Below are 22631 nucleotides of genomic sequence, written 5' to 3' on the forward strand. Positions count from 1 at the left end.
ATCAGTTTGTCTAACAATTAAGTCAGGGGATCAGCATGCTGTGCTCCTGAAAGACTTCTGATCAGTACACCCTTTCTTAACATTAGGTGGAGTATCTGGTTTTAGATAAGAAATTGTTGGGTTCATTGTTGCCTATTTGGGAGATGGCACTTCTTACATATGCCCATTATTCTTGTCTTTATTTTATCTTAACTAAATGTACTATCTTCCATACATCTACTATTGGAGGCTCTTCACAGAAATATGGGGTTTTCTGCAGATACCTTTCAACTTCTCTACTTCACGTTAACCTACATTTCATTCTCAGCTCTGGCATTACACACATGGTTTATTTGTTATTGGGACCGTATAGATAAAGACTCAGTTTTGGTTGAGGTTAATTTACCATCAAGGACTTGCATCTTGCTCCTTTTCTGAGACATTATGTCTGATATATTCTCAGAAAAAATTGAACCTTAGGAGACATCAGATTATCACCAATAAACCCTTATGACTTTTTTAGCCCATTTGTCTTGGTTAGAGCCTAACATGCTACTATTCTCATTTCTCATTCTTCATTTTCTCAAACCTTACCTGTTTTCTTTAATCAGTGTGTTTTTTGTCAATTTCCTTGATAATGTATTACCTGCTGTCAGCAGTACTGGTGACTATCCTTTGGATTTGGGTTCAGTAGGAGTTCAATTCTTGGAATTGTTTCTTTGTTGCCATCCCTTCATTGATGATCAATGGGTGATACAAGCTCTATCAGAAGGATTTATCATCTAGTTTATTTCCTCAACTTCTGTTTTCCCTTGCCTAATTTTCTTTCATCTTCCTCAAAATCCTGTGACATACCAGCATCTGTTGGAGGAAATTTACAGTGAGTAGTAAAAGTGATTTCCAACCTTTTGGGTTGTTTATTTCTAACTTTTAATTGTTCCCAAAAAACTAGGGATTAGCAGCTGGTTATTGATTTATCTCACCTCAGCTGCTTCATCACACTCCCCAAGTTCACTATGAAGTCTTGCCTCATGTAACTTTTCACATCCACAAAATTATAAAATAAAGCTGTAAATAAATATAACTACCAACACACATCATCAGGAAAGTCATTATAAAAAATTACTGCTATTATAACAGGAAAACATTTTGCATTACATAACATACTGACAGGAAGGAACCATTTGGTCCTATGAGACTGTTTTTGTAAAACAACCTTCATATTTTTCACAAATTTGTTAGTTCTCCCCTTACACCTGTGTAGAATAACAGTCTCCACTATTGTTGATGGAAATTAGACCTTGGTTACCATAGCTTGTGCTTATTTCCTTTAACGCTTTATTTGTGGCATGTGTAAAATCTGCCTACCACCCTATATACAAAGATTTACAAATTTTAAAGGTTCATAGAACTCGTAGAGACAAGATATGAAAATATATGTATATACATATATATTACTCACATTCCCGTGGTGTGTTGACAGCATTTGAAAGATGCTCATCTTGATTAGTCTGGTGGTGTGTACACTGCTCAAAAGCCTTGCCTTCCATTTAGCGACATGCCAACAATCTTACTTTTTTTCTCATTTGCATTTCTGTGATTTGTTCATGCCTTTTGTGTTATAAGAAGCATGCTAGAAATGCATACATACATTTTACTGATTGTGAAAACTGAGATTCAGAAACAACAAAATCTCCAGTGTATTTTTCATTTCACTAACTATTGTTTTCAACAATTCATCATTCATAAAGGTTCTTCAGCCTCCTCAGTGGTTAGGAATTTGATGTAATTTTAGAATTTCTGGAATATCAAAAGCATTAATTTCTGAATCAAAATTATATTTATTAGTCCAGACAAAGGGCTATATATCAGCCTGAGTCATAGAACATTGAGCTGGTCCCCCTCTTGAAGGAAGAGGGGAAAGTGACAGTACTATGCTCTTCTTTTACATCAGTTGCACTTGAATATATTTCTTTATATACTCGTCTTCTTTACCAGAGATATAACACTTCCTCTTCAATTTCAACACTAAGTTTTAGTAGTTTTTGACGTATTTTTAATAGCATAAGATACTCCTGGAAGGGGAGTTTACATTTGGAAGCAGCAGATGAGCATGGTGTACTAGGTTTTTCAGCCATGAATAAATGTGAGTAACTGGAGTATGGGTGCATGGCATTGCTTGGTACTGTACTGAAATGACTTGTAGCACCCATTATAGTTTTCTGCTCGTCAAAGTAGTGGTGGGCAATTCAAAATGTTGCTCGCAAAAGGCTTTTGATGTCAACTGCAGTTGAAGGTTTAATATTCAGACTTCATCTTCAGCCTTTTTTTTCCATTATTCTAACAGACCTTGCAAGAACAATATCTAAACCCTTGATAATATAAACACTTGATTTGGGTCACTTCTAATTCTGTGCTTCAGAGTAAATGTGGTGGCACATCTCTTAAATGTATTTAAGTAAATCACTAGCTTTTTTACCAAAATAAGGAGATCAAAAATGAACATACTGCTTCAAATGAGACCTCACCAGATATTTGTTCATTGAGATAATTTCTTTACTCCAGAAATAAATTTAAAAATATTCTGTTCTATTAGACCAGTAGCTTGGCAGTTTTATTGGTTTGTATCTAAGATTGCTTGTTTATGAAGCTTATCCCATGCTCTGGTGCAAGAAGAAAAAATCAGTATAAACAATAGATCTTGTACTTTGCTGCAGTGATAGGCATTATGGTTAATATGAGCAGTAGGCAGGGGCATAGATCCTGGGGGGGATAGAGGTTATACATCCCCCCCCTTCATTTTAGGTGGAGAGTATGGTGCATACAATCATCCCCCCCTACAGTTTGGTCTGTTGAATTATTTTATTGCATCACAGGCCTACAAATTGTGTGTTTTGTTCTTGTGATTCTCATGTTCTTACCAATCAAATTACATAATTAGGCCTAGATGTAGGTTTTTTCAGTAGCCAAAATGTACACCTTTAACATAGGCATGCTTCTAAGCTTTTCGATCTAAGTTATAGTTCGTAACGTCGTAAGTATCAGTCAGCATGCCTAAGTATACATCCAAGTATCATGGCAACAAGATTACTCTGTGACCGCATGTTTACAGCTTTTAGGTTCACATAATCAGAGATTACCAATTTGCAAATTGAACAGTCCACATAAGTGGTTGCAAAAATCATCTCCCCCATCGGGTGTAAAAAATCTATGCCCCTGGCAATAGGTTCTCTGTATAATTGGTGAGCGAACACATGCTTTTATGCTAATTCACCCAGTATATTTTTTTTTTATATTTGATATTTAAAAATTGACATGGAAATAACATTAATATTACTTTTGCAATATTATTACTTAATAAAGAGGTATGCATATATTGAGTCTTATGATTAATACAGTTTAAAATATGTACATTATTTTTGTATGTGTGCTTTACCAGTGAAGAACATTGCACAAACTATAGTATGTTCAAAAAATTTGCAAATTAATTGTAAGTGGATGAGTAGAAACTTCAGAAAAAAAATAGTGTATACAGCTGTACCTATGTAAATGCCATTAGAAATGGGCAGTTATGGTATTTTCTGATCAGTTAAATTAATGGCTACATCAATGCATTACATTTGATTAATTGAATAATGTAGTGTTTCTGTACAAGCAAAAAATATAATTATTTTGTCTATTTAATAGTTCAGAGTTAGTGACAGCCTTATCTGCTTTGCCATAACAAAGATTGAAGTAAGCAAGTTTGTTTTAATGGTAATTGTAGGAGATAGGACTTCTTCCAGGTACCTAAAGCTGAACATACTTGAAATAAAGATCACAGTTGATAAAACTGAAACTGACTAGAGCATAGACAGCCCATTTTGTAGCATTGTACTTAATAACAAACAAACATAAGAGCAAAATTTACTTGGAAAAGTAGGAGTAATGAAAAACAGAAATATTTGGAAACACTCATTTTGATTAATTCACATCATAGTAATCAGTGTAATTGCTACTTGTAACTAATTGATTAAATGTTGAACGTTATTAGGCTACATCAGAAATAGTCACTAAATTTCCTGAATATGAATACCATTTTACTTTGTTGTTATATGATTTGAAAATATTAAAATTTCTCCATGCATAAAACACTTTGTGGGAAAAATTACATTTGCATATTTTGTAATTCACAGTAATAGACTTCAGTTTGGAGAATTTTATTACAAAGTAAAAATATAAAATTAGTTTGTGTCTGTAATATATGACACACACACACACTGTAGTATTATTTTTTTTGCACAATTTAAAGTTTACAAATTATAGTGTAGGAAGCCACTATTGAACTTAGTGGTATGTGCTAAAGTTATTGTTTTGTAATATTTGTTCTTATTTTAACACTGAATATTTTTAAATACATTATTATAATATGAATTTATTCTTTTTAATTTCTGATGCAAAACATAACCTCCATTCACATATAACTTTCCCAATTCATTGCTGTCATCTGTATGTAAACTTTTTTGTTTGTTATTAGCCTTGAGGCTCCCACCTAAATTCACATATTTTTACATAACATAACTACATGTTGCACATGACAACCCTCCACCAAAGCTTCTATCATTTCCATTTTGTCTGTTGTAGGAGGACAAAAAGAACTTGTTCATGTTGGATAAACAGTAATTGGTGTTGATTTTCTTGTCTGTGAAGGAGGTAACAGTTAATGTGTTTCAGGAAACGGGGATCTTTATGCAATCTCAGTCTTCCATTGTGACAGGAACAGATACTCATTTATCTATAAATCCTGCTCGTAACAATGAGGCTTTTGTCAATACTTTTACATCTACTAGCATTGATCTTCCTAGACCTTCTTTCTTAGATATGATTTTTCAGGTTTGTTACATAGTTTTTGTTTTATCCCTTATATCAAATGGTTCTTTGTATTCCTTTCTTCTGATTATTATGTTTTTTCCCTCTTTCTCCAGATATTTAGGTTCTTGCTGAACATACCTCATCTTCCCTGTCTGGTTGATATGTATATTTTAGCTCATTAGTGGACTAATATCCCTTTCATGGATGCTCAAAATCTGTATTCTTTTCTTCAGGCTTGGGGTTCAGGTCCATTGACTGTCCTATTTCAGTTCCATCCCAACAAGTCTCTATTTGCCACGTAAAGATAGAAGGTTATTTGATCCATCATTATAAACCTTCCACTCATAAAAACATAATCTAAAACATGGTGCAAATAGATCATTCAATCCATTAACTGTTTTGTTACAGACTCATGCAGTTTGCAGAAATCAAGCTGCAAATTTCAACAATACATGCAGTAACTTGGATTTCTTGATTTCACCTGACCAATGAAAATTCTCTACTTTGGGACTCTGTATCTTTAATAATACAATGGTAGTTGAGTTAGAAGTATGTTTAGAGAATAAGATGCTTTCATAACCTTTTGACTTGTTTATTTTAATGTTCTCTGAATAAATACAGTTGAAACAAGTAATAACTTTTCCAACCCCTGACAGTTTCCACATCTACATTCAGAAGATTTGTGCTCCCCAGTGGTACAGTAGTATATCTACGGGCTCATACTGCTAGAAACCAGGTTTCAACACCAGTGGTGGGGAGAGCACAGATTGCCCATTATGGAGCTTTGTGATTAATTCCAAACAAACAAACAAAAATCAACAGATGTGTTTGAGATTTATAGTGTACGTGTAGGCATTACATGTACATGTATGCTCATTGGAAAGAGATCATTCTACACTATAATCTAACAGTTTATTTTGAAATTGATGTGCAGTTGTCATAACAGATTATACATAATTGACTGAATCCAGTAGTTATGGTTGTTTCTTACCTTACAGTTTAAATTGTAGTTAGGTCATACTATTATATTTTAGTTAATTATGTATTATTTATGTTTTAAAATGCATTAGTAAAAGACTTAAGCATTTTCTAAGTACATCATACTTTGCATCTGTTTTCAAGGCTTATAATATTACATTACTAAATTGAAATTTTGCTGAAAGGTTGCTCGTCTCCCAAAGAAACTGTAATATGCCTTTAGGGCATTGTTGACTTATGTGGAGATGAATAACAAGTAGTAAAGGAAAGAGAAAAAATAAAACATTAAAAATGAACTACATGTGAAAAGAAAAAGACCTGAACTTTAACAAAAGGAAAATCTTTAATGATATTGTACAAAAATATTTTTTTTTCTATTTCCTAGTCTTAATTTCATTGCATTCTATGTTGATGATAATAACTAGTTTCTTAAATTGTAGAGAAAATGTAAAATAAAATATGAAACAGTAATACAAAGAAAAGTAGTTTTTTTACTTAAAAAGAAAACCACCTTGCATTTGATATGTTAATAGTTTGCATGGAAGTAACTACAACAGGAAAAAAAATAAAATTTTTAGTAAAAACATTTTATAATATCATTTTTTGTATATAATATACTTAGGATCTTTAACAAAATCTTACCAATTCTGAGAGGATATATTAAGAAACCTTGTTCAAGTGAAATGCACAACTCGGGTAGAAATATTCTAAATTTTCAGCAGGACACGTCCTGCTGGACAGTGAAACTTGCCGGACATTTGAAATTTTAGCAGGACACCTCAAAATTGTCACCAGACATTACCGAAAACAATAAATCAAGTAGAGACAATTATTATATAAAACAGAATCATTTTATTTATGGCACTGAAGCATTATTTCAAAGCAAGTGGCAACGAGTCTTGTTTCCATTAAAAATGACACATCAATCAAACTGGTAGATTTAGTCATCCAGCACTAAGACATCAGCTGATGCAGACTCAGTATCTCTATTGTCTCTACGTGTGTGAGTTCCATGTGGACTCGCAAATTGTCTGGTTTTTTTACTGTCCTTTCACCAGGATTCTACAGATTTGCACAGTAATTCTGTGCTTATAAGATCACAGGTCTTATTCTTAGCTAATTTTATTGTCATCAAGTTATTAAGAGAATCATTTATTAGTTTGGACAGCCAGTCATCCTTAATAACTGCCATCTGGGAAAATCCACATTCTGGTTCAGCAGATGACATGGAAATCACCTGCATGAGGCATATCAAGGCCAACATTGTTGATCCAGGGAAAGGTTTACCGTCCTCAACAGTAATTTGACTTAACATGTGGGCCCACAATCCACTTGCACTACTAGCCAGGGACTCATCTAATTTGGCAAGTCTTGAGGCTTTGAGCTGTGTCTCGTGTAACTCAGCTTGGCAAATATCAGCTGCAATGTTGAAACCCTTAGCTTTTAGCAGAGTACCAAAGTGGTCCAATAGTGTCTGGAGTTCATTATGGCCATAAGATGGCAATCCTTCCTTGCTTTTAGGCCAGTTGCTTGGTTCAAAAATTTGAAAGGCATCAATAAAGTCCTTATCAAATTCTTCAGATCTCTCATTCAGATATGTGACAATTTTACCTATGAAGATGGCAGTTTCTTCAGCCATGGATTGAGCAAATGTCTCTTTTTGTGGCACTCTTTGAGCCTCTGGCCCTTGATGACCACTAATAGCAATCACCTTTCCTCTAAGTACCCACTTGCCAGTTTGTTCACATGTTGTGAACTCTTTAACAGTTTGCTGGGATCTCTCAACATGATTCTGATTGCTCAGCTTCTCTTTGCAAACACCGAGTTTGTCAGGAACAATGTTCACAGTAGCAGAATTGTCTTGCATTTTGAGACTAAGAGATGTCAAACTGGGCAGAACTGCCAGGAGTATGTCCATGTTCAGGATGAATTTAAGGCTTGTCAAAGTACTGTATAATCCTGCAGCTTTGTGTCCACATTCCCCTTTGTCATGCAGCTTTACTTAATACAAATGCTTTGCTAAAGCTGGCCAGTTATGAGAAACTGACTCCAGAACGTGCTTTTTGTGGGCCACCCACCAGGTTCCTGTCCCTTTTGTTGGCTTTCTAACAACAATGTTGTTGGCTTTACCAGCTTCTTTGAGGCCAGCCCAGTTTTGTGGTGAATTATCATAAAACTTCCATAGGTGTTCTAAAAAGGTTTGGATACTATCAAGGTAAGAAATGTCCTTGATGGTCTTCTTGATTGCAAGTTCCAATCTATGACTAACACAGTGGATCCCTATCAAATAAGGTTTTTGTGCCTTCAATCTGTTGACAAGTCCTTTATTTATGTCAAAATTGACAGCTGCCCCATCAGCTGTCAGGCATACAATTGATTCAAGCCAGTCGGGAAACTTGCCATATATGGACAATGCTGCAAGTACAAAAAATCAGTACCCAATATTAGTTACGTTCTGTTAAAAGAAACAAAATGTAAATTTGTACTTTGGAAAATTCAGTTGCTCCGTTATCTATTACGCTAGTTGTGCTAGGTTAAGCTCCAATTCTGTCAGTGGTAAATACATGGTTCTTCTTGGTTTAAATCAACTGAAAAGTGCTTGAGTTTTCACTGATGTATATTAGTAATGTAATGACTATGTAAACCTCAATTAAAACACAAATGTACATGAAATATTGTCCATTTTAATTTTTCTTAATTAGGAATTCAGGATAAATCCAGAAAATTCTCATCCCAGGTAATTAAGAAACCTTTACCTGAACTAAGTGCCTGTAGCAAGTGTTCAGAATCAGCCTTTTCAACTGACTGCAGACACAGGAAGTGGGTTACTGGGTAACAGTCACTGTCCAAGTACCTTACATAGACTATCTCCTGTTCAATGTTGGCAATGTCTGTTGAGCCGTCAGTCATAATGCCAAAGAATAATGAGGTGTGCAGACGAGATATGACATTAATTCTAATTATTTCTGCAGTATACTTCACAAAGATAACTGCTTGTTTGTCATTGGCATAATGTTCTGTTAAGTTCATACCAAAGTTGTGCTCCTGCAGCAACATAAGCTCTTGAAAATCACTGAATGGTTTGGAATTCAAAGCCATATAAAGGGCAGTCCTGAACAGCACAAGCAAATGATCTTTCTCAGTCTGGTTAAGTTTGCTCAATTCTTTCATCATGGAAGTTAAATCAGGTGTTTCTTTTGCTGTCTTAGCTTGACAACTTAAACTGTGGGCACGACTGTTTTCATGCTCCTTAACAGCACTTGCTCTCAGGGTGGAAGATCCTGTTATGAAGGTGTTTTTCTGTCTTCCACTATTTTAGTCATATTCCTGACAAATTGGGCAAAACATCAGTCCTGTAGCGTTATTATATTCCAGCCATGGTTGGCCTCTATTCCATTCATCCTATAAACAATGAGTAGGCTTAGCACCAGTACTAGCAGTAACAGTTTTTGCTTTAACACTTGGGCTTGAGTCAACAAGCTTGGATTTTTTTACTCAGGGCTCCATAGTATTGTCTTCTGATTCATTAGTCTTGCTTGTGAAGCCAAAGTGAAATAGATCATGAGACTTTCCCATTTTTTTACTATCAGATGCCATGGTTAGATCGTCGTGAATGTTTAGCAGTCATGTGACTACCCGGGATGGCACAGATAAGGCGACCTAAAAAGCTCATTTTGTGAGCATTCACAACCGTTTTTTTAAAATTTGCTTTTTTTTGTCTTAAATTATGCAAGTTATTTTCCACTCATTATAGAATATACTTTTAAGCAAAATCTTTGGGCTGTGCATACACAGCTTTTGCCTCACTTATTTTTGAGGGGATGATGTATTTGTGTCTGATATGTTAGGAATATGACCACCGGTCACAATGTCAGGTGGTAGATGGGAAAGTACTGGTCAAACTTGATTTTTCTAACGGACATGTCCGGCTTTAAATAAAAAATTTAGAACCCTGCAACTGTTTTTGCAGACTGTATGAGCTTGACATAAAGAGGGTAAAGGAGATTCTGTTGCATTAGGGTTAATTGCTCAACAATAAAAATAACTAAAACGTCAAAACTAAATGTTGTCTCCTTCATGGTGATATATCTGTATAAGGTCAAATAATTAAATAAGCTTTTAAAGCTTATACCTGTTATGTATGTTCTATTTTACATATACAGTACTGTGAAAAAGTGTTAGGGCAAAGTCACAAATTAAATATCAGGTTGCTTTCAATAAATGATGAAAGGTAAATCCCAGGTGAAACATAAAAATTTTATTAATTTTCATATATAGTACAGTAGAAACTCAGTGGATTTGTCTAAGTCCAGTCCACAGGTAATATTTTTTGTGACCTCATTTTGCTTTAATAACTGCAGACAGTCTTTCAGGCATTGTTGCAACATATAAAAGTGTCCTTTGGGATTTTACTTCAAGTATCTCTGATACACTCCAATAAAGTTTCTCCTTGTAGCTTTCGATTTGTTAAGGTTTTGATCTATCAAATCCCAGATTTGCCCAGTTGATTTGAAATCAAGGCTCTGTGAGGGTTATTTCATCATTTGAATGATTCCAGCAGCTTTTTTTGTAGCTGAGTAATTTCTGCATTCATTTATACTATCCTGTTTCAATCACCAACATTCTTATTTTAATACTTTTTAGGAATTTTCAGTCTCTTGACAACATTTGGAGATAGAAATAAAAGGTTTTTACTACTACGTGACCAAATATTCCGTTCTTGTGTAATATTCTTGATTATGTAGATCTGGACACTTTTCTATAATTTTTTATATGGTGATTTATCATGGGATACCATGACAGTTAATTTAATCAGTATATTCATTCAAGCAGAACCTTTATGACATGCCCTTGGTATAAGTATTTAGGAATTCTACACAATGATAAGTATTCTCACCCTGGCTCATTAAATTGTCAATAGGTGTAAGTGAGGCATTAGCATAATGTTGAAATTTACATTGTGTAATGGCATAAAAGAAATAGACTAATAAAATGGAAAAACATGACAAAATATTTTCTTGTCCTAACACTGCTGCTCAAGAGTGTCTATAAAGCTCTGAATATCTTTTTCTGGCATATATAAATATGCAATGCCAAATGTTAAAAACATTTCCTTATGCTTGTGTGTTGCAAATTTTATCATAATTATTCATATTGACACCAACCATATAGGTAACTTTTTGTTTACACAAACACTTCAGTAACTGTACAGTTCATTAATAAGGTAATTGACAATAGTTATTATTGAATGCATGGTTCTGAATGACACTGACCTATGAGGCATGAAATACAAGAAATGACAATACTGAAAGTTTATGAATTACATTGTTAAATAAGTTTTTGATCGTGTATGTCACACCTTATATCATTGTTTTGTAGAACACTTTTTATAATTTCTCTTCAATCACATTGCACTATTATATTGAGGATAAAAACAAACAAAAAATGTCTTTTTTCTCTTAACATAGAAACTTGTTTCTGAATTCCAACCTAGCACTCAGTAATAAATGTCATCATCAATTTCTCCAATGATGGTGAACTGTGCAGTATTTGTAAGTAATAAAAAAACCAAAAAAAAACCTACATGATCAGTATGAATACTTTTTCCATGTACTTTTAACAAAACTAATTACCTGTCTACTGAACTAAAATTTAATTAATAATTAACAGGAGAATGAAAATTCTAAATCATGCTCAAAATTCAAAAATATGAATAACAGTCAACAATTCTATCACCTTACAAGCAACAGTAACAAATATAATACTTATAAAATATTTTTACCAGAATTTATCTTGGTCTTTACTTCTGAAAAATGTGCATCAATGACAGCCTTCAAGTTATCAGTGGTTTCTTTACTATTCAGAGCTATTTCAGATCCATAATGGTTTTATGAATACAACATAGTTTAGTTGTTTATAAGCACTTTATATATATAGTTCAATTTCCAGTTAATAAAGCTCCCACTAACATTTTTTTAAGCTTCTTCAGTATTATAAAGAGATCTTGAGAAGATTGGGACCTTTATTCTCCAGAAATTTCTTAAACTCCCCTGAAGTAATGATTTCTTAGTTAAATTTCAAGCAAAAATTCTTTCCACCTTTAAAGAAATGTGTAATTTTGAGGATAACTCTTCCATTGTTTGAAAACTTTAGTCATATTTCTTTCTGTAACTTTTTTCTGCAAATCTTTTAAAGGATCAGTAGTATAAGAGCATATGAAAAGGTAAAATGACAAATGATCATTCAGCTCCCCTCCTACTTTTTGCGATCCTGCTGAAATACGTATACATCCCTTCGCTGTACCAATTTAGCCAAATTTTAAAATAATTCAAACTTAGAAATTTGTCAGTATCATTACATATAGATTTATGGGTTCTATAAAATTTGAAAGCCATTTCAAATTATGTATATAAATTGCTAAAATATACCAAAAATGAAAAAAAAATGTATAATTTTAAGAATGAAATATTCAGTTCTAACTATCTGTGAACAAAGTTTATTTTCAATATTATTTTAACTTTTTGAAACTGTTATTTTCAACTCGCCTAGTTTCCATATAGATTTATAAAAAAAACAAATTAATATTCAGCCAGATAGCCACATTAGATTACTAAGGAAACACAATGATGGAGATAAAAGGATAACTTAAAAATGAAGTGCATATAATGCTACATAAGAGTAAAGTTTAGATTTAATCTTTTTACCTCCATTCTTATTATTTTGGTCAATTTAAAAAAGTGCACATACTTATTCAATAGTCTATAAATTTCCAGTATTTTATTAACATATCTTAGTTTTTGTTTTTTGAAATTTGTATTGTGGCATTTTGTGTGATTTTGTTTTTGTAATCATGCTTATTCTAAAATTGCTTTTTTGTAAGGGGATATATTTTTCATCTTATTTAGTTGAAATATAATTTATTTTAGAAATTAACAGAATAAACCTGACACTGAACATTTCTTTTGAGACTTGTTGAAATTTTTAATAAGTAATAAACTGTTAAGCCTTAAACAGTAGAAATGTTGTAGGTAGCAGTATCATTTCATGATGCCCACCATTTTAGGGTTAAAGTTAAAAGATAGTGACACTTCCACATTGTTAGGACTTGTATCTTAAAAAAAACAATAAAACATATATGTTAAGTGAACTACAATGAAGTATAGCAAAAAAAAGTTCACATTTATCATAGAACTACTTTTTCCAAAAAAATATTATCAGTAAATATTTTTTTTAATTTCTATTCAGTTCATCACTCATCTTTTCATGGACCATTAACTTTCACAATGTATTGAAGAAAATATGTTAGTACAATTTTAATTTTGAACTGAACAAAATTTTTGTAAAATCTGAATGAATATTATTGAAATAAATTAACTTGTATATTGTACTTTTTTATGTGAATACATCCATAAATATTATCTTTTGTTATTTTTATTAATACTGTACTTTCCATTTGTGTTATAGGAAACACATAATAAGTTTAGAAGCATTTAGTCCTGAATCCTGAAGTGTGTACAGAAGTTGGTGTCATCAGTTGTTAGTCCTGATGACGGAAATACATAGTTTTGGCTTAGAGCCTATAATGTGTCATGCCTGGAACAAAGACAGAACTCGTGAGTGCATTATTCTGTTATGTGGGGATTTATTTAAATATTTATTGAAAAACAAATTACAAAAACTACTGTGTATGACAAGAAATATTGCATAGTAATCTGAAACACAATCTTGTTTTGTGTTATTCCCAAGAACTAGTAGAATATTTATCAAATTAAAGATAAATTGAGAAAGAATGTAATAATTTTTAAGTTCTTACAAAGCTGTTACTGTTTTGTTGTTGTTGCCAGCCCTGAGACTTAACAAATCTTGCAGTATGTTTCTATATTCAAAATCCAAGTTTTATGTAACTGTATCTTAATATCTCATTATAAATATTTCAGATCTATACTGTTTCTAGCAATTTATTATACTTCAGGTTTTTATAATTTCTGTATTAGTAATCTGATTACATTTCTCAAATGCCATGGAAAATGAATAGTCAGCTTTCCAAGTTTGGAAAAACCTCTGATTTTCCATGAGCTCCTACAAAGTCCTAGAAAAAAAATTTTTTTTTGGGTGTAATTTGATTTTGGGAGTTCTAATTAGTTTCATTGTGTGAGCTGTTCTGTTATTGCTTCATATACTGTATAACTAGCACTACCCTTGATTATTAATCACTTGTCATAAGAAGCTGTAAAAATGTGATGACCAAGACTAAAATAGGACAAGTTCCCTGACCACTAATAACTGAAACATATACATAATAATATTGCTGTAATTTGTTTTAATTTTCATAAGTATTTGGGAAGGGTCTTCAAAATTAATAATACAGTGGACAAAGCATGTACATCAAACTAATTTTAAAGTGTTTATGTTTCAAGTATCTGGTATTTAATATGACTAAATCAACAGGAGAAAAATTATAAGATTTTTCACACTTATGTGAAACTTCTCTGCTTAAAATATATAATTTTCAGTATTACTGTATTTTCTCTGTTGTAATTAGTCAAAGCAACAACACTTCAAGTAAAAATGTGTATGTCCTCTGCCACTTTATAAATGATACCATACATGAAACTTGTATGATTGTAATCTAATGAAGTCAACAAAGTGTTAATCACATGTAGCTACTCATCATGAAACATGTTGAAAAATACTAATTTTTGGTATTATTATGGGAGAAACTGCATAAAAGTAATTTTAGTAACAAGCTATGGTAAGTCAGCACAAAATTTTATCTGTTTGTAACTTTTGTTTTATGATAAAGTACTGAACCTTACAAAGTCACTTAATCTGATAAAGTGGAAAGAAACATACAATAAAATAATGTCAGAATGCTGTTTAATGGATGTATGAGATCAACATAAATTTACAATAACAAATAAATATTTATAGATTTTTATAGTTGTTTATGTAATGAATTAATTTAATGAGTTGATAAATTTTTAAACTCAATAAAAAAAATTTCATTCTGAAATATAGAAACTTCAGTGAAATTAAACCCTTAAAAAGATATGTAACAGATACACTCGTATAACTGAATTTAAATTTATTGGTAAAGTTCATGAATTTGTTTTTATTTACACAGTAAATCTCATAAAATTTTATCACAACAGATGTGAAAAATGAATTATAGTGCAAAACATTTCTCTCAAAATAATTCCAACTTAAAATAAAGTTAATTAAACTACAGTATTGGAAGTTGATATTAAATCAGTATGGTACTTTTTTATAAATGGTGAATTTAATACACATATTTTATTTTTGTACAGTACTTAGTTTGGGAACAGGATGTCATCTTACACTTGTGAAACTTGGCCTTAGGGGTTATTCTCTAAAGCAGAAGCCTCTCAGGTTTGTTTTAGCTACTATATTTGGCAGTTGTGTATGGTGGTCAGTGCTTTTTTAGTATGAGATTACCTGCTCAATTGTCGCATGCGTGTAAAAAATCTTTTCATTTTGAGGAATTTAGTGTGATTTCAACTTGGCTGAGCTTTAGAGGATTAATACTTCTTAGGTGAGAGTTTCTCTCACTTTAACATTTTTGTTTTAAACTGAGATGATCTTGCCTCTAAAGAAGTGTGATTCTGCTTCTCTTAGTTTTCTTGTTGCTGACTAGCATTCTTCTCAGTTTGTCTTTGCTTTGATGTTAAACTCAGTGTTGTTTAAATGTTATATTGTATTTAATCTTAAGTTGTAGTTTGAAATTTTATCCAATTTCAGTTTAGTTTAAACTTATTTGATTCAATTGAGTTTAGATATCCTGGTTATTTGTCTTAAATGAAGTATTGTTTTGGTGATTGAAAACTTAGTTTCCATTTAATTTTTCTTCTAAAGTAGATAGACCTTGTGTATTTCCACCAGCCAAGTACAAGAATATCTGTAGTTACTCTAACTACCTGTGATAAAATTTTCTCTGTTCTGAAAAACACATTAACCCTCTTGCCCTGGGTATCATTTACTGCACATAACACAAGGTTTTAGTGTCTTAAGTTCAAAATTTTACTACCAATTAGTATAGTGTAAAATTTTAGCTAATAACCTATATTTTAATACTGTAGAAATTTTAAGTTCTTAATTTTATAAAGCAACATTTTAAAAAATCCTGAAATTCACTAATGTGACTCACATGATGGATTTTCTCTAGGTATCTTTTCATCTATATTTTATACATCCCTCCCAAGAAACTACAAAATTTAAAACTAAATTACTCACTATAAAATTATTGTTCAGACAAACCATAATTTTTATAGTTTTCAATTTTTGTTTGGTTACAGAGCTATCATATACAAAATAAGGCCTTTCCTGCCACATCCTCTCTTTCACGATTTGTTAACAGTTTTCTCTTACCTTTATACATTACCTATAACCAACAGAAAGTTGAGGTTTTCATCTTTTAAATGATGTTCTATTGTGTTTTGTTTTGAAAAGATAAACATTAATTTCACTTAGAACTTTGTTCCCATGGGAATCACAATGGCTAGCTTGGATAATGGTTTTTGTTTCATAGTTAAAAAACAAAACAGTTGTGATTATTAGAGGAGATTGTCTGCTTTTTGCATGTTATGAGTCTATGTTTATTGGTGCATTACATAATTAAATAAATATTATTTAATTCACTACCTGTCATTAGTATAAACAAACATAGGGTTAAGTCCCATTAACAATCAACAGCAAGAAAAAACAGAAGATTAGTTAAATAAGTTATTTCTTGTTTTTAATATTTATTCTTTATTTATAATTATGAAAGTAACTAAAATGCAAAAATAGATATACCTTCAAGCTAAGGTTAGATTAGATAAACAATAATAACAAAAATATTTCATGTGGCACACACGCAAGCAGTGTGGAGCAGCTTGTGGGTAGTGTAGTTTGATAGTGTAATGTGAGCTGCACATTACCCAAGTGATTTACAAATTACAATGGCATGAACAGCAGTCAGACATGGTTCAAAGAGTAATAAAACAATGAAACTTAATTGTATATAAGTGTATGCCATCACAAATTTAAATCTGCTTAGAATGAACAACTGCAGTTTCATGCTACATTTGAAGTAATTCTGGAAAAAAAAGGGTATATTTTGTGGTTATGAGGTCAGTCAAATTGATTAACCTTTTATAGAGTTAGAAAAAATTAAATGTTTTACTGGAAGCAAACATTTAAAATGTATTTAGGAGGTTTTTGAGATTACATAAATGAATTTTGGGATTGTTAAGATGAAAAAAGTATTTTTAACCTTAACATGAATATTACTTTGCAAACAGACTTTTCAAAACAAATACTCTATATTGAAGAACAGATCTTTGTTTTATTTTATTAAAAATACTGAACTAAAAAATATGACTGTATGAAAGTCTTGTAATGTTTATTGAAAGTCTGTCAAACTTCATGAAAATGCATACACTATATACAATGCTAGTAGTATCATATCTATAAAGACTTTAGAACAAGTACAAAAAGGTCATATGGTTAGTAAAATTGACCAAACTCCTGTGGAAAGGGTCAGTAAAGAAAGTAAAGATGTATTATTTTTAATTGTTCCATATCTTGAGGTCACCAAATTTGATTTTGGTGTGTACAAGAAATCACAATAATGTTTATTAGCTTAGTTTGTTGAAAGTGGAATGAAAAATGTTATGAAATTGAAATTTGTAACATTTGATTCTGTTTAATGGTTTGCTGTTTTTAGCCTAACAAATACAGTATTTAAACAACATTTGAAATTCATATTATTTGAAACAATAAATTAGGTTTAAGCAAGAGTTTCTGTTAATCATTCATTTCATTATAAAAGGTCAAAATATGACTTTTTGTGTTATTTCTTTATAATGACAAACTTACTTCAGTAGCATGTATAATGTGTAACCTTTTTATTGAGTTTTTTTCAAAACAAAGCAATATTTGGCGATGTGTCATGTCCACTGCAAGGTATCAAACCCTAGTTTGTTTGTTTTTATTATTGAGATACTGTTAAGGTACCTTGTAACAAGGTATATGTGTCAACAGTAATGATTTACAGTATTGTGCTAGTAGGGAAACTGGTAAAAAGTGCAAATGTATATAATTAACATAATTAAAAAATATATAAACAAATTGTTACAGGAAGTATATCATTATTCACTAAATTAGATTATAAATTGTGAGATTTGTATGTACTTATTAAATTCATTTTATATGGTCATTGGGAAAAAATATCAAATTTTCATTTATGAAACTTTATGTCATTTTATTATATTCAATGCATATGGATCCTGATAACTTTCTGTTGAAGGTCTTTGAGATGACTTACAATGTAATAAGTCATTCACTCACATTTGATTCCATAAACTATGCCAACTGTAGACCTAAGTTGGTGTTTTGACATGATATATACAAGATTTACATGTAGTTATAAATGAAAACAACATTGCAGATGTTCAGTGTATTCAACACTACCACATGAATTGAACAGAATTAATAATTGGATTGGTTTGATTTTCATTCCTCACCTCATACAGACTTGCATTTAGTTGAAAAATCTGAAATGTACTTGTGGGATTGTGGTACAGTAAATGAATAATTGGCCAGTGATGTCTGGGAGCTGATGAGGTGTGGATGTTTTAAAAAAAATATTGTAGGGACTTGTACTTGAAAAAGTAACCAAAAACTAAGATAATATAAAAGTGATCTTGATCTCAGTTCTCTTCAAAATTCAGCCATGGAGTGTTTAAAATTCATATATTTTTTGTACATAGTAAGCCAGTTATTAATATATCATTCAATCCTAACTAATCCATTTTATGGCAAATAAACTGGTTAATGGGAACTAGCACGTGGGAATTGGTTTATTATTCATAAAACCAATCAAATCAGAATAAGACTGTCATACAGATTGTTATACAAGATTCTTGGTTGTAGACCATTCATGACTAAAAAATGAAAGAGAACAGATAAGTGAGACAATAACTTCATTCTTTTCCTTGGCTTTGCATTGAACACGCATATTAAAATTTCTTTTCTGGGATCAGTTGGATGATACTTGCATTTGTTAACAAAATTTTGATTTTCATTTTACTTTGATTTTGTTTCATAATATTTAATTTCAATTGTAAATTCTGAAATGATGGTGACTTCAACTTTGTCCTTTTGGGTACTGTTGTTGCATTTATAGGCCATATTTCTCCTGTGGCTTCAGGAGACTTTGACTGTGAATGACATTACTGCCATTGTACAGCATGTTTTAGGACCCATCATGCATGTTGGGCCTTTTATTCCTCTCCATTCAGCTGATATCTCTTCAGTTTGAGGTTGAACAAGATGATGATGAAATTAATTACCTCTTCCCTCCACCTGCATTGCTTTGGATATTTCCCTACCAGTTAAGAAAAATCCTAAACCCTTCATATTGTTTTGGGACTTGTTTTATCAGTATGTTTCTTTCTTTCTCTTTTGCTTATATCTTGTGATTTGTCCTGTTCTTTACCCCACAATCCTAATTCTCATGATAATTTAAAGTTTTTTCAAATGTCTGACATTAGGGTTCATGCTGCTTTTTTTAAAACAATTTTTCACCCATACCCTCATTCTTACCGTCTTCTTAATTTCTATATCTTAGCTCACAGTTGACAGCTGCTCTTCCTTTCTTTTCTTATATTTTTAGTTTTTTAAATAGTCTAATTTGTTCCACTCTCAATTGCCCTGTTTTTGCATCTTTATTTTTTCCACCACCATCTTATGCTACCTGTCCTTCCCTACACCTCATGTCTGAGGTGTTGTGCTCAGGAAGGGTTTTCAATGGAGGTTCTTTCTCTTTAACATGATTGTCTGTACCACTTCTGCTATATCCCTGTTTACTTTGTTTCTCTGCTATAGGGATCTGTTGGATCAGAATGCATTCCTTGACAATATACAGCTACCTACTTCCTATCTGTGCAATTTCTGTAAGGCTTCCTTGTTTTCAACCTGATGTCTTTGGTGGTAGTATTAATGTAGTGAAGTTCAGGGCCAAAGAAACCTGGCACCAGGCCTCTTTATCTTTCCTGATATCTTGCCCTTTCACTTTTTTCTTGACTGGCTCATTCTGCTCTTAATCTTCCCATTCTACTCTCTAAATATTTTCTTTCCATCTTCCCATTACTTGCCATCAGATTCTGTTGAGTTAGACCATGTATGCACCTGTCTGTCTTGGTTCACTGACCTTTGGTCATACTTCTTTACTAACAGATGAGTTCTTCAAGTTTACACAATTTTGCCCCACCTCTTTCCTTTTTGTGTTTTCTTATTTCCTCACTTAGACCCAATCTATCTTGTGTCTTAAAGATGCAGTATCAGATATTTTATACCAATTTACAGAGTATGTGACCCTTCTTTCACCTTGTTTTTCTTTGCTTAGCATCCTCTACCATTAGTAATGTCCCCTATCTTTGCTTCATCCTCATATATGTCCCTTTTTCATCTCACTATCTTTACATGTGGGCTACACTCTCTGATCTTGTAACATTCTTCTTGTCATGTTCCTGTCGACCTTCCGTAAGTCTGACAATGAACAAAAATTGAGTCTTTTGTCATTGGTCTATCTAACACTTCTTTTGTCTTGACCATTCTACTTTAAATCCCTCTCTGCTTTTTACCTGCAGTTTGACTATGGTTTATCAGTCATCACCATTGCTAGTTATTGAGTAGCTTAGTGCAATACATGTTGCCTTTTCCAATACCACAGGGTATTGTATTCATTTCCTTTCCACTCTCTTCTGCTCCTTCATTCTTTACTGACTTTCTTTTCCTACTCTCATGCCTGACGGGATTATGCACTCCATTTAAGCTGTTAGCCTTACTTTTTTTGCATTTTCTTTTCAAGACTTGTACCTACTTTCTTTTGCTTGCATTTGCTTTTGTTCAGATGTTTATGCTATTGGTGCTTCTTTCATCCTTTTTCCCTACACTTATATAATGCTCTTCCCAGGCCACTATTTCCATCCTAAGATTTCTATTGCTCTGGTATGTAACCATGCTTTCTCTTCTATCTTCCTTCCATCTTGTGCCTATTTATTCATTTGAACCTGGATCTCATCCTGTCATGTTTAGGCTTTTCAGCATTACTTATCACAAAATTCTCCCCTCTTCTTCCAGAAACTTCTACTTTTATTGTACGAGTCCAGTAGGCCCTCCATTTGGTATATTCATTTCTAGATATGAATGCTTACAATATGTTTTATATTTTTTGTATCATTTTCATCACCTGTCTTACTCTCTCACCAGCCAGTAGATGAGATCCTCCAGGTGGACATATAAATGTTTTCACATATGTCCCTCACTCTGTCTTCATCATCTAGCCATTTTTCCTGGTCAATATTCCTTGCTCAATTCCATTTTTACCCCAAGTATCAATAGCATGCCAGGAGGATGCCTTGGCTGTACTATTGTGAGATGAGGTATTTTATAAGATCACTTGAAATATACTAATTATATACAAATTTACTCAATTGCATGATCTATACCATACCAATTCTATGGGCTATTGTGGAAAAAGTTGGTTCCAGGAAAGTTACTGCTGACTTCTTTGGCCTGTGCTTACCTGTTTTTAAAGATAGGGTTTTGCAGTCACCCATTTCACTTTCTCTAGTAAAAGACTTTTCCAGTTAGTGCTCTGATGGTGATCCAGGCATTTTGGGTTTACACAACATGAATCCTCTCCATCTGTAAGTGGAGCATCAAAGATTCTTGCCTCTTAAAAGTTCCTAGCTATTGGAATGGTGGACCATGAAGAATCCTCACCAGTTGGGCTTGGCACAATATGATGAGAAATAGATTGGTGGTGACAGCTTCAATGTAGTATAGCTCACCCCTCACACAGCTACTGTGGTCTTCTGCAGCCAGAGTCTGTCCAGTAAATCTAGTTGTGCTTATATCATACTTTCTAATCACATCCTAACCACACTACATATATTGGCTCAACAACCATGTGTGCAAGTGCTTGGTTGACAGTGATGACATTCTGCCCATCCTTGTGACACTTCACAGACTCTCTTCATTTTCCTCCCTTTCATCTCAGGTGAAGACTATACCTTGTTGAGACGAGATGTGTGTCTCTGTGGAGTCCCTGCCATTGAGTGTTACACTCCAAAATGCTCTGGCAGTATCACCGCTGTGCCTGTTCTATACATGGACTATGGTCCTATATTCAAGGCTCGGCTCCGTGCCACCTGGCAGTCGACTTGGATTGAGCGACATGAAAACAATCTTTTCCAAATAAAACCCTATATTGGACTTTGGCCGTCTTGCTTCTGTAAGGATCGGAAAGAAGTTGTTCTAACTAGACTACGCATTGGCCACAGTTTTTTTAGCTCATCATTTTCTTTTATCTGTAATTGATACACCAACTCAAATCACAATAAGCCACATTTTACTTTCCTTCTGTTGTTATGACTCTCAACAACAGCACCATTTTAAAAATGTTCTGTCCCAAGGTTTGTCCATAACATTAGACAGTGTTATTGGTGATGGTGACACTGTCCACCTTAGAAATAGTTTTAGTTTTTTAAAGGCCATTAATCTTTTTAATGCCATTTAAGTTTTTTAATTTATATATTATACTTTTTTTAATGCAATTCCCTTTTAAGAATCAGTCCATCTAGTTCAATTTGAAATTAGAAAATGATCTTAATGTCAAATAACTCAAAACCAGGACTGGAAAGCCCAACTTTAGGTGACTGACACCTTCGTTTGAACTACTCGTTAGTCATCCTTGTTCATAGTTATTATTAAGATTTTGCTACAAGTCTTTTAAAACTTTTATTACTTTTTGAAAA

General features: G+C 32.6%; 1 protein-coding gene across 2 annotated transcripts in view; it reads left to right on the forward strand.

The window, feature by feature from the left end:
* LOC143222644 (actin-related protein 2/3 complex subunit 1A-like) overlaps positions 1-22631 on the forward strand; it is a 67618-nt gene that overhangs the window by 4867 nt on the left and 40120 nt on the right. For both annotated transcript variants that reach the window (XM_076449403.1, XM_076449404.1), the window contains exon 2: positions 13273-13421. In XM_076449403.1, coding sequence (XP_076305518.1) covers positions 13355-13421 — 67 coding nt within the window. In that variant the 5' untranslated portion in view covers positions 13273-13354. The remainder of the gene's footprint in view (positions 1-13272; positions 13422-22631) is intronic.

Source organism: Tachypleus tridentatus, chromosome 8 (genome assembly GCF_004210375.1).
Source record: "Tachypleus tridentatus isolate NWPU-2018 chromosome 8, ASM421037v1, whole genome shotgun sequence".
Taxonomy (NCBI): Eukaryota; Metazoa; Arthropoda; class Merostomata; order Xiphosura; family Limulidae; genus Tachypleus; species Tachypleus tridentatus.